General features: G+C 36.1%; 3 protein-coding genes, 1 long non-coding RNA gene and 1 other non-coding gene across 10 annotated transcripts in view; 3 read left to right on the plus strand and 2 right to left on the minus strand.

Annotated features, from left to right (window-relative positions):
* LOC107655610 (poly(U)-specific endoribonuclease-C-like) overlaps positions 1–3213 on the plus strand; it is a 4449-nt gene extending 1236 nt beyond the window's left edge. For all 3 annotated transcript variants that reach the window (XM_016443174.1, XM_016443175.1, XM_016443176.1), the window contains exons 2-7: positions 432–531; positions 667–778; positions 969–1090; positions 1618–1730; positions 1932–2085; positions 2193–3213. In XM_016443174.1, the coding sequence (XP_016298660.1) occupies positions 432–531; positions 667–778; positions 969–1090; positions 1618–1730; positions 1932–2085; positions 2193–2453 (862 nt within the window). In that variant the 3' untranslated portion in view covers positions 2454–3213. The remainder of the gene's footprint in view (positions 1–431; positions 532–666; positions 779–968; positions 1091–1617; positions 1731–1931; positions 2086–2192) is intronic.
* Positions 3214–3838: 625 nt separating this feature from the next.
* LOC107655611 (troponin T, cardiac muscle-like) lies at positions 3839–7236 on the minus strand. Of its 4 annotated transcripts, none has more exons than XM_016443178.1 (2): positions 7207–7236; positions 3839–4658 (listed from the first exon to the last, which is right to left on the minus strand). In XM_016443178.1, exons 1-2 carry the CDS (start codon positions 7234–7236, stop codon positions 3849–3851), a joined length of 840 nt encoding a protein of 279 aa, XP_016298664.1. In that variant the 3' UTR covers positions 3839–3848. The 4 variants fall into 4 exon arrangements, with proteins under 4 accessions (XP_016298664.1, XP_016298666.1, XP_016298665.1 ...); XM_016443180.1 differs by lacking the exon at positions 7207–7236 and having other exon boundaries at positions 3839–4514; positions 4623–5124; XM_016443179.1 differs by lacking the exon at positions 7207–7236 and having other exon boundaries at positions 3839–4544; positions 4623–5124.
* trnay-gua (transfer RNA tyrosine (anticodon GUA)) lies at positions 6610–6697 on the plus strand. Its single transcript is given in 2 exon segments — positions 6610–6646; positions 6662–6697. It is a non-coding gene; the product is annotated as a tRNA-Tyr (tRNA).
* Positions 7237–8672: 1436 nt separating the features above from the next.
* On the plus strand, positions 8673–9695 carry LOC107655614 (uncharacterized). The gene is made up of 2 exons (XR_001630465.1): positions 8673–8807; positions 9393–9695. It is a non-coding gene; the product is annotated as an uncharacterized LOC107655614 (long non-coding RNA).
* The window catches only part of cry1a (cryptochrome circadian regulator 1a), a 15243-nt gene continuing 13878 nt past the window's right edge, over positions 9592–10956 (minus strand). The window contains exon 14 of the mRNA XM_016443181.1: positions 9592–10286. The gene's annotated coding sequence lies outside the window, so the exon portion shown is untranslated. The remainder of the gene's footprint in view (positions 10287–10956) is intronic.

The following is a 10956-nucleotide window of genomic DNA, read 5'->3' on the forward strand; positions in this document are numbered from 1 at the left end:
ATGTTGAGGGGGGGGGGGGGGAAGGTTTAAAGAAACGACGTCATTGAGCATATATTACTATTAATATACTAATCTTGACTTTCTTAATGTAATATAAAAAGACATTTTAAGATAAATGTAGAAAAATATATATTTCTGTTTATTATTACCATTATTATGTATGAATATATATTATGTCCAACACAAATAAAAACATTTAAAATAAAAAAAATTAATACTTTTTTTTTTATCATCTTGCATAACCTTTGGACTTTTGTCATTGACTAGATAGGTAGAGATTAACTAAAAATAACACTTAAAAATAACCATGGTAGCATTAATAACAATTGCAATAGTTACTACAGTTGTTGTAATTATTGCTGTCTTAACTAGGCAATACAGCCAGACTTGACTGATTTTAGACGTTTAAAGTCGTGCTTTCTCTACTGCAGACGAGGCATCGATCAGGAGCTCTCAGATGTGCTGAATGAACTGTGGAAGCTGGATGTGAACCGCATGAAACCTGGAAAAGACTATAAAATCAACCTACAGGTAGGTGGTTGGGAGAGGAGGCATGTTTATGAAGAATACATATATGAATAAGTAAATGCATTGTAATATATTCCACATACGTGATTGCAGGTGACTTTATCAATCAGTCGTTTATAGTGCATTTTTTTCTCACAGGGGAAGGCTGGCTTTGTAGCTGAAGGCAGTAATAATGCCAGGGACAGCGCTAGAGCTCCTCTTTTCTCCTATGTCGATGAAAAGAAGCTCAAAAGCATGGATACTTACGCCCGTAAGTAGCTATAGGCCATTTCTATACTAACATGTAATAACATAGCATGTTTAATAGCATGTTTTTAATTGCATCCTTATACTTTAATGTACTAAAATATTAGTTTTTTAGTTTTCATTAATTACTGATGTGATGCAATGTATGGCAAGAGTGTTTAGACAGCTGTTTTATTTACTTTGTCTCTTCTCAGACTTCCTAAATCTGCTTGACAATTATGAGATGTCTACAGGAGTGACTGAGCATGTGACAAAAGAGGAGCTTCAGGAAAATCACCTTTTCCTGGATGCTATGCTCAAGACAGAGGTCATGAAGGTATCTAATAGCTCACCGATCACTGTTTTTGCCTTGTTATTTAGTAATGTCATGTTTGCACATGTAGAAATGTAGCAACTTAAAGAATTTTAAGTATGTCTACTATTGACTGTGTGACTGACTGAGGTTCCTGACCAGAGTTGGAAAGTAACTAATGCTAAAACTACAAAAAAATGTCGCTGTTTTAAATAATATTTCAGATTTTATGAATATTCATACTAAAGTAAACACTTGTTAAAGCACATTTTTTATATTTATTTATTTATTAAATGTGACATTTATTTATTTATTAACTTGCAAAATGTGGTTTAATGGGAATGGATGGTTTGGATGGGAAGTGGATAGTGAATATGGGAATGTGAGACAAATGTGCAAATGAGCTTTGTAGTACAGGGATGTTGGTTCAAGGAGGAGACTATTACAATAATGTGTAAAGATGACATTCTGCAAATACATGCAAAAACTGTACAAGTGAAGAGAAATATTATATTCTTTCCGTCCTGTTCTGACAGGTTTTGTCTTTGCAGTGTGCCCACAGGTTTTTAGTGTGCAAAGGTCTAGCTCAGTCAGATCCGGCTCAGTTTAAGAGCCAGCTCTATGACATCTGGTTTAAGCTCTATCGCAGGGACAAAAATGGAGGGTGAGTTATAATCCTCCTTTGAACGGGCTGGCATACATCACATAACCTGAACTGGGTTTGTTATATTAGTAACTGACATACAAGATGTTAAAATCCTTTACCATCTTATTGCTTAAAGCCTATGTACTGATTTACATGCTTAGCATTTATACATTAAGAGGTTTTTATTGATCGGCCATCTTCCACTTGTCTCTGAGGCAGTGAAGATTCCTGTGGATTTGAGCATGTTTTTGTTGGTGAAACCAAATATGGTAAAGAGATCATGGGCCTCCACAACTGGGTCCAGTTTTACCACCAGGAGAAACACAATCATGTGGACTACAAAGGATACAAGGCCAGAAATAACAAGGACACGGTATTTCATCATTTTAAATTCATTTGCTAAGGGAAATATAATATGACCAAATTAATATAGCTTTGTTTGCATTACTTCCAATGTTTACATTTGGTTCAATTTCACAGCCGGACGAGGACGATCACGTCTTGAACCTGCAGTTTAGCTGGAATGGCCTGGTGAAGCCGGTGGGTAGTTGTTTCATTGGCGTCAGCCCAGAGTTCGAGGTGGCTCTCTTTACTATTGTCTTCTGTCTGTCTGATGAGCGTGTGACCAAGGTTACAGTGAAGGTAGATGAGTATCTCCTTGAGATTGTGGTGTATAGATTTGGGTGCTCCATTGGAACTTCATATCCCAAAATGATCAGCAGCAACAACCGGGATTTCTAGATCTTACCTGGCACGATTTGGAAAAAAAGAGGCTAACTTGGACAAAATGGGATTGATAATCCAAAAATCACTATTACAGCTTGAGGTTCTTAAATTCTTAAACTTGAACTATTAGTGGGAAATATATGTGACCAATGTTTTAAAACTTTGTCAGATTACAAATTATCTGTCCAATTTTGTAAGGAATTTAGTTTGTACTGCTATAAAATTCTGCATAATGATAGTTATGTGCCAAAAAATTGAAACTCATCAGTTTGCAGTCAGGCCCTTAAAGTTGGTTGATCCTTAAATTGCTTAGAAATGTGTGATTAGCCTATAAACTATATAAACAGCTATTTTGCATTAGATGCACTAAGGTTAATTTCAAAGAATATACACATTTTTACTGTTTTTTAATGCTATGCTAACAGTGATTTATGCATAGACGTTTTGCATAGACCCAATCTAACTGCTGCAAGCTTTTAGAAATCATGTTCTTTTTTTGTTAATCGAGCAAGTTACAAATCAGAAATGAAACACTTATTTGTATTTTATTTTATGAGGCTTAAGCCATCCACACTCATTGTCAATGGAGTGTACTTTTTGAATGACTTGGGCGCTCATCTGCACTAGACGGAGTGGAATGTGGAAAATGGGACTTCATAGATGAAGAATATCACATCCTGGGAACTGTAATGCATAAAATTAATCTGCACATTAATAATTTATCTTATATATATATGTGTGTGTGTGTAAACGATACTTTGTATACTTTAATGTATGTGCTAAAACACTGCTGTTACAGTATGTGCCTTTATGTTTGTTACAATAAAGACCTTTTTCATTCATACAGTATAACATCTTGATGTATTTGTTTATTAATAGCTTTATTTATTGTTTATTCCAGTGCTTAATTCCACATTTAAAATGATTTCTTATTAGTCATTTCTGCAAGAGCTTTTGTAGATTGTTAATTAGTAATTGTAGAAAAGCAGTCTTTGAGTCTTTCAAGTTAAGATGCATATGCATCTTTTCCAAAATTAAATTACTGCTTTAATTCAATATATTTGATAACACTGGGGTTGATGAGCAAAAAAAACATACATTCAAATATAAGCAAAACATTTTGATTTGCATTTCTACTGCAAATTGTAATATCTCGTGGTCAAAGAAAAATATAACCTTTTAAAAGGTTTACAGCATGAGATCAAGACAGCAGATCACATGAAACAAAAAAAGAACACTATAAAACCCATTACTTGTACGATACAATGCTAAATGAATAAAGTGTAACATTAGGAGCAATTATTAATCAGAAGAAATTAAAACAGAAATGATGCGAGACTTGAAACTGTGATTCCAGCAAACCTTTTTGGCTCTGTTTTGTGTCATTGCAGGTGTCTGTATCTGATTAATTTATTTCCAGGACTTCCTGGTGGTCTTGGTTGTCTTAGTTCCTCTTTGATGGTCAATAACGCGGTTCCTCAGAACATTGATGTCATACTTCTGCCTCTTTAACTTTTCTGCCAGCTCAAACTTCTCAGCATACAGTTGACTGAGCCACTTCCAAAGGTCAAGGGCTTTATCACCAAGCTTCTCCTGGTTGAGATGATCGATGTTGAGCAGTTTGCGACGCTCCATCAGACATTTGGTCTTCTTCTCGCGCTCCGTCATCCTCTTGCCCTTCTTCTGATCGACCTTCTGCAGGTAGCCACCGTAGCCCTTGTTAGAAAGGATCTTCTTTTTCCTGGCATCCTCCTCAGCTCGCAGTTTGGCGGCCTCCTCTTCACGCCGTGCTCTTTCCTCGGCAAATCGCGTCTGCCTCTCGCGATCACGCTCTGCTCTGATGCGCAGCTGGTCAGCACGATCAGCCCGACGCCGCTCAATGCGGTCCTTCAAAGCCACGAGGTCATCCTCTTCCTTCTGCCTGGTGGAGAAGTGCAGCTGAATGAGACTCTGCAATTCATTGAAGTCCTTCTCTGCACGCTTCCGGTGGATGTCATCAAAGTCCACCTTCTCTCCTTCAGGCAGCTTTGGTGCCATAATGTTGGGAACAAACATCTTGGGCTTTGGTTTGGTTTCCTCCTCTGCCTCTTTCTCATCTTTCTCATCCTCTATCTCCTCAGTTTTATCTTCTTCAGCCTCTTCTTCAACCTCCTCTTCAGCCTCCTCCTCTTCCTCTTCATTCACCTCCTCCTGTTCTTCCTCAAACTCCTCCACAAACTCCTCTGTGTCACACATGGTGCTCTTTCTGAGTGTTTTGCGAAGAGGGGATCACTGAGGTATGACTGTACAGCTGGTGGTAAAGATCCTGAATGGACTGAGATGATCTCCATGGACGCCTGGTGGTTTTATAGGGGCCTCCCTCCCCATGTGACATTTACTAAGTGGCTGTTGGGTTAGTTTTTTTAACAGATGGACCTAGGATCTATTTTCTACCTTGTAGGGCCTTGTCTTGTCCTATACTCAGACCCTGACCTCTAACCTCTGACTCTGCCACCCTAAAACCTTTGTGGTGTGAGGAGCCTATTTCAGACTCAAAACAGATGCACCCTCACACTTGTGCATTGGTAGGGATCCTCTTTCACACCATGTTTGATTAGATTAACTAACTATTTAGGCATTGATTTAATTGGATAGCACCAATAGTTTCATTCTATCCATTGCTTCGAGTATAAACAATGTCTTTGTGTCATTTATGGGTTCACAGTACTCTCATTAATTCCATTTCTATTTCAGCATTCCAAAATGACGCAGAGAATTTTGTACCCCACCCCTGAGACAATGAATGGAACCCGATGATGGAAGACAGAGAGATAACAGACAAAGACAGACAAGTGTTTAGTGGCGTCTATACAACTATTTATGTATTAACATTTCAGCTGGCTGACTCTACCATTGGAATCCTATAGAACAACCGCCATTAATTTGGTTAAAAAAACACTGAGTCATGCCAATTTCCTATTTGATATGTAATGTGGGTGAAAAGCCTTTAAAATAAAGTGTGTGTGTGTGTATGTATGTATGCATGTATATATAATATATATATATATATATATATATATATATATTTTTTTTTTAGGATTGTGAAGGAATTTAAGTTTCTCTACAGGTCTAATTCTTCCAAGACAACCAGATAACACTGCGACATCAGTATGTCTCCACCTTATTAATGCTGGTTTTAGTGTTACATCATTGTGAACTCATAAAAAGTGCACTTATATGCACTTAAGTAGCTGTGTCTGTTTTACACATAATCAGTGTGACTTGCTCTTATGTCCTTTAGTAAATTCCTCCTTAATAATAGTCAGGATGAGCGATGAGTTATACCTCAAGAATGAAGGATAATTATGTCCCTCTTCCTCCCTTGTTTGTTTATAAATAGTCTTTATGGTCTCACTGTACCCATGTACTGAGGGGTGCAAGCATGTTTGTGAGTGACAGGTGGAGGTCTTATTTAAACCAGATTCCTGATTGGACAGATGAAGCAAGGGACAGCTGCATCTAACAATAGGGGTCCAGTGTTTGGGACGATTGACAGCATCCCCAAATAACCAATCATTTGGTAGCAATTTTTCCTCTGTAGTATATAGCCTACACAATCATCATCATCAAACTTGGTCCAAAGGAGGTCCAAAATCAGACAACGGACAAAATAAACAAACAAATAATAATACACAAAAAACTACAGTATCACATATTTAAAAATTAAAACGCCATTTATATTTTAAAAAGAAATAGATTAAAATTGTATGTATGTATCAGAAATATTTCTCGCTCTTTACTATACAAGTAATCGCTAGGCGTGTTTCCGTGATTTCACCAAGTAACGTACAACATGTTCCTGGATCAACCGTTTAACGTTACATCGACACTAAATTCCTTGTGTTTTGTACTTTTGTAACGTTACTTACGTTCTCTTGAGTGTACTAATTGTACTCGGAGATTAAAATGTATAATCCAGCATTAAATGCTTTTTGAATTTTCAAATAGATTATTCTAGAGAACGGGTTGGAAATGCAATCAGAAAGCAACAACTAAAAATGCTCATGCCATACACAGCATATTCTACTCCAACCTGCCACGAGAACTACTGGTCTTTTTCTTGATTATACGTTAGTTTAAAGACTTTTTAGATCTATTACATCATGTGCTCCTAAACAGACGATGAAGCATCCCTTCGATAGCTCAGTTGGTAGAGCGGAGGACTGTAGCGTAGCATCACTGTAATCCTTAGGTCGCTGGTTCGAATCCGGCTCGAAGGACAATTTTTATAACTGTTAAATCTGATGTAATATGATGTTATGATGTTTCACGTGGTCACGTGTGTATGACCGCTGTCGGGTTGTCTTAAAATAGGTGTGGTTTGTAATTAAAACACACATGATTTGCAGGAAGCATGGTGTGGCTGTGAGTCTGTCTGCAGTGAATCCATTAGCCCACAAACACTGAAAGAAACCCACATAAAGGACGAATATGACAGATTCTTATTTCTCTCTTTACTTTTATAATTCATTTTTCCAAAGTATCTTTTTGACTTTTTAATCACTTGAATTGCCGCTTCTGAATCCATTTGTCCTGTCTGCATTACCGTGATCTGAGTTTTTTGCTGCTTCAGCTGCTCGACAGATATGCTTTCACTAGCGTCAGCCCCGTTAAGCAGTCGTTCTTTCATTCGAGCGTCTGTTAAACTAAACACCAGTTTGTCTCTTATCATATCATTTTCACTTTGTCCAAACTCACAGTCTTTTGATTTTTGACGTAGCTCTGTAACAAATTTATCCACTGACGATCCATCGGCCATCTGGTGTGATCAACATTGATGTCGTTCAAACACAATATTTTTCTGTGGGCTGCAGTACTGTTTAAAAGCTTGCAGAATCTCTTGCATAGTACTGTATAAAAGCTTGCAGAATCTCTTGCATAGTATATGATTTTCCGTGTCTTCATAATCAATCGTGAGAGTGTTATAAACGTCCAGTGCCTCTTCACTTCACCCATGTGAAGCAAAATCGCTATTTTAACATTCTCATCCTTTTCATCAGACCCAGTTGCCGTCATATACAATGAAAATCTTTGCTCCCACCTCCGCCAATTCTCTGCAATATTGCCTGAAAGTATTAGAGGCGACGGCGGCTTAAATTGCTCCATCTAGCCCGTTTTTGTGCGGTTTATTCGTTTGCGCCGGGAATCCCTCATCCAGCACTTATTTACATCCTTATTGCACTGTTGAACTGCCACTTCTGACACCATGTCATATTATACTATACTATGATTCAAGAATATGCATCTGTTTTTACGGGGCTTGGTGCGTTTCCTGGTGTTTACCACATTCATGTTGATCCAAATATAACTCCAATAGTGAATGATTTGCAGGAAGCATGGTGTGGCTGTGAGTCTGTCTGCAGTGAATCCATTAGCCCACAAACACTGAAAGAAACCCACATAAAGGACGAAAATGACACTATAAGCCGTTAATAGTTTGCATTCTCAAACTGCAGTCTAACATGCAATGAGTCATGTTTTAGTAAGAAAGCATATAGATGTAAATAAAGCTTTTCATTACTTCAAAAGATTATATAAAGTGAACTAAAACGATTTTTCCTCAGTTAAAATAGATGGGTAGCCTACCTACCATTATGTTTAAAGTTTACCGGCCTACATCAAAATAGTAAGTGTCTTTAAGGCATTCTGAAATAATAAGTTTAATAAAGGCCTAATCATGAAAATTTGTTTTAACTGTATTATATTATATACGTTCCCACATGTGGAATTAATTTTGTTACCACAGGTGAAACTTTAACATTTGAGTAAGCAAATCGCACGAACAGCGACGTCGTGTGGACATAGACGGACTTTATGATTCTGTGACAAACAGATTTTTTTTTACCTCTTCTTTCATTTCACGAGGGAGAGTAATTTAGCGGACACTTTCAGTCAGATGATTCTTCTTTATGACAGAGAAAAGAGGTGGCTTTGCAGTTTAATTTATTATGTAATGAAATGGACTGTCACTTAATTACGCAACACGACAGATGTGCCTCGTGCGATCAACTGTTTATGGTTTATGCATGTGCAATTTTTTAACATGCAGGAAAAAATTATTTCATATCTGTCCACTCATTATCGTTCACGGACTGAGGTTACTAATACAAATAAATAAATAATTATATTGTAGACGTCACGTCTTACGTAGCGTGGGGGTGTGGCCAAACAATTCATCCATTTGAGTCACTGCTAATGTCCTTTTGTAGTGTAAACAAACATTTCTACCGTTTCGCTAAACTTTAATATTATGTTTTTTTGTCCTTGGGTTACTGACAATGTATCTGAACAGCTAACGTTTGCGCGTTCCACTCTGTCTTTGTGTTTTAGGTAAGCAGTCAATATTGTAATGTTTTTAAGTAGCATATTAAGTCTCATTGCTTAATACAGCCCTCAAAATTACTTTGACAAAATTGTTACAAAATTACTTACTTAATTCACCCTAAAAATAGTACCAGTGTCTTCGCATTACATAACAAAACCAAGGAGCATTTGTTGGAAAATAAATAGCATAAACAAACAAGTGTGTTAGAGTTTAGGTTGTAAATCAGTACATTGATTGCTTAACATTAAGTTTAAAACAGTGTTTGGACCATAATCAGTGTTTTGGATATTTTGTGATTGTCAGACGTTATAGTTAATGTGGTGAACTGTGATTAGACCTTTGCTTGAACTTGAGTAAAACTGTCTTTAAAAAATCCACTTAAAATAACGTTAACACCAGATAGTTACAGGTATTTGCAAAATAGTTAAAAGGGTTAGTTTTCAGAAAAGTTCATAAATATGGGGTTTAACGCTCAAATTTGATCTTACAATTTCATATATATATATATAAATTATTTATGCATTTCTTTTTATATTTCTATTAGTAAAAATATATATAATTTATTTATATATTTATTTGTTTATATACAGGTCATCAGCTATGCCGTTTAGTGGAATCGGCATTAGTCACCAAAAAAATTTCAGCAGACTGCGTGACAGAACAGCATCCCGTAAGTAAATGAGCGAGACAACATTTACATTTACTTTATTAAACAAGCACAATGTGAGAGGATGAGAAACACTGTGGTGAATTATAGTTTCATATAGTTTACAGCAATGGAGAGACACCCAGATAGAGAGGAGGAGTAAACGGGGACTGAGAAGGTGTACAAGACAGATGTCAATCTGAAAAGAGAGAGATCACATACATTTGTGGTAGAGGCAGAGAGAGAACGAGCAAGCAAAGAAGAAATCAAGAAAAACGCAGTGCAAGCAAGCAGCCCGAGGAGAGGCTTAGTAGTGTTACTACATGGACAGTCTACAAATGCTTTAAAATGTTTTCATAAAGAAGAGAGTAAAATTGATCCACAATAATTCTTTATATCAAAAATATATCAATGGGTCTATAACTACATGAAATAGAGAAAGCACATACAATATTAAATATTTACATTTTGTATGTGAGTATTTGTCAAATCCTTATATACACAAAAATGTAGTCCCAAACAGTTCAAACATGAACCCAACGTTGACAGAACATTGCAGCTGTGCAGATCACAGAGCCACAACGTAATTCCAATGTTGTCAGGATGTTGGTGACCACTTGGGTGAAGTCCCTGTGATAATGTACGGTCTGATTGTTTTGAAGTGCTATGTGTTGATGTGCTTATAGAGAATCATGCACTCCCATCAATCGCTCCCATCAGTGGGATTTTGGTTTCCTCTGTAAAAATGCGAAACGTAACAACTCGGAAAAGGTGAAAAAAATAAAAATAAAAATCAGGCCTCTGCGAAGTCGTGCTGACCACTTTGCATCGACCATTTCTGAAAAACACAAGAAAATGCAAATGATGCTTCATGAAGTATAAGAATGTGAGAGAAAGAAAAACAGAAACACTTGAAAAAATGTTATTTGAATAATTTTATTACATTCATTTATTCTTTTCTCAATATAAATTTGATATGGCATAATTAATTATAAATTCAATGAAAATGTAAAATACATATCAAAAGTTTGGGATCAGTAAGATATATTATTATTTAAATTTAAAATAATGGCTTTCTACTTTAATATACTATAAAATATAATTTATTTCTGTGATGCAAAGCTGAATTTTCATCAGCCATTACTCTGGTCTTCAGTGTCACATGATCCTTCAGAAATTATACTAATATACTGATTTATTATCAATGTTGGAAACAGTTGTGCTGCTTAATAATTTTTTGGAACCTGTGTTACTTTTTCAAGATTTTTGATGAACAAAATTCATCAAATTCTCATATTCTCTGTCATATAGCATTTATTCAAAATAGAAATGTTTTCCACCAATATATGTGACCCTCGACCACAAAACCAGTAATAAGTAGCACAGGTATATTTGTAGCAATAGCCAAAATATATTGTATAGGTCAAAATTACTGATTTTTATTTTATGCCAAAAATCATTAGGATATTAAGTAAAGATCATGTTCCATGAAGATATTTTGACATTTT

Source organism: Sinocyclocheilus anshuiensis, unplaced genomic scaffold, assembly GCF_001515605.1.
Source record: "Sinocyclocheilus anshuiensis isolate Anshui unplaced genomic scaffold, SAMN03320099.WGS_v1.1 scaffold916, whole genome shotgun sequence".
Lineage (NCBI taxonomy): Eukaryota > Metazoa > Chordata > Actinopteri > Cypriniformes > Cyprinidae > Sinocyclocheilus > Sinocyclocheilus anshuiensis.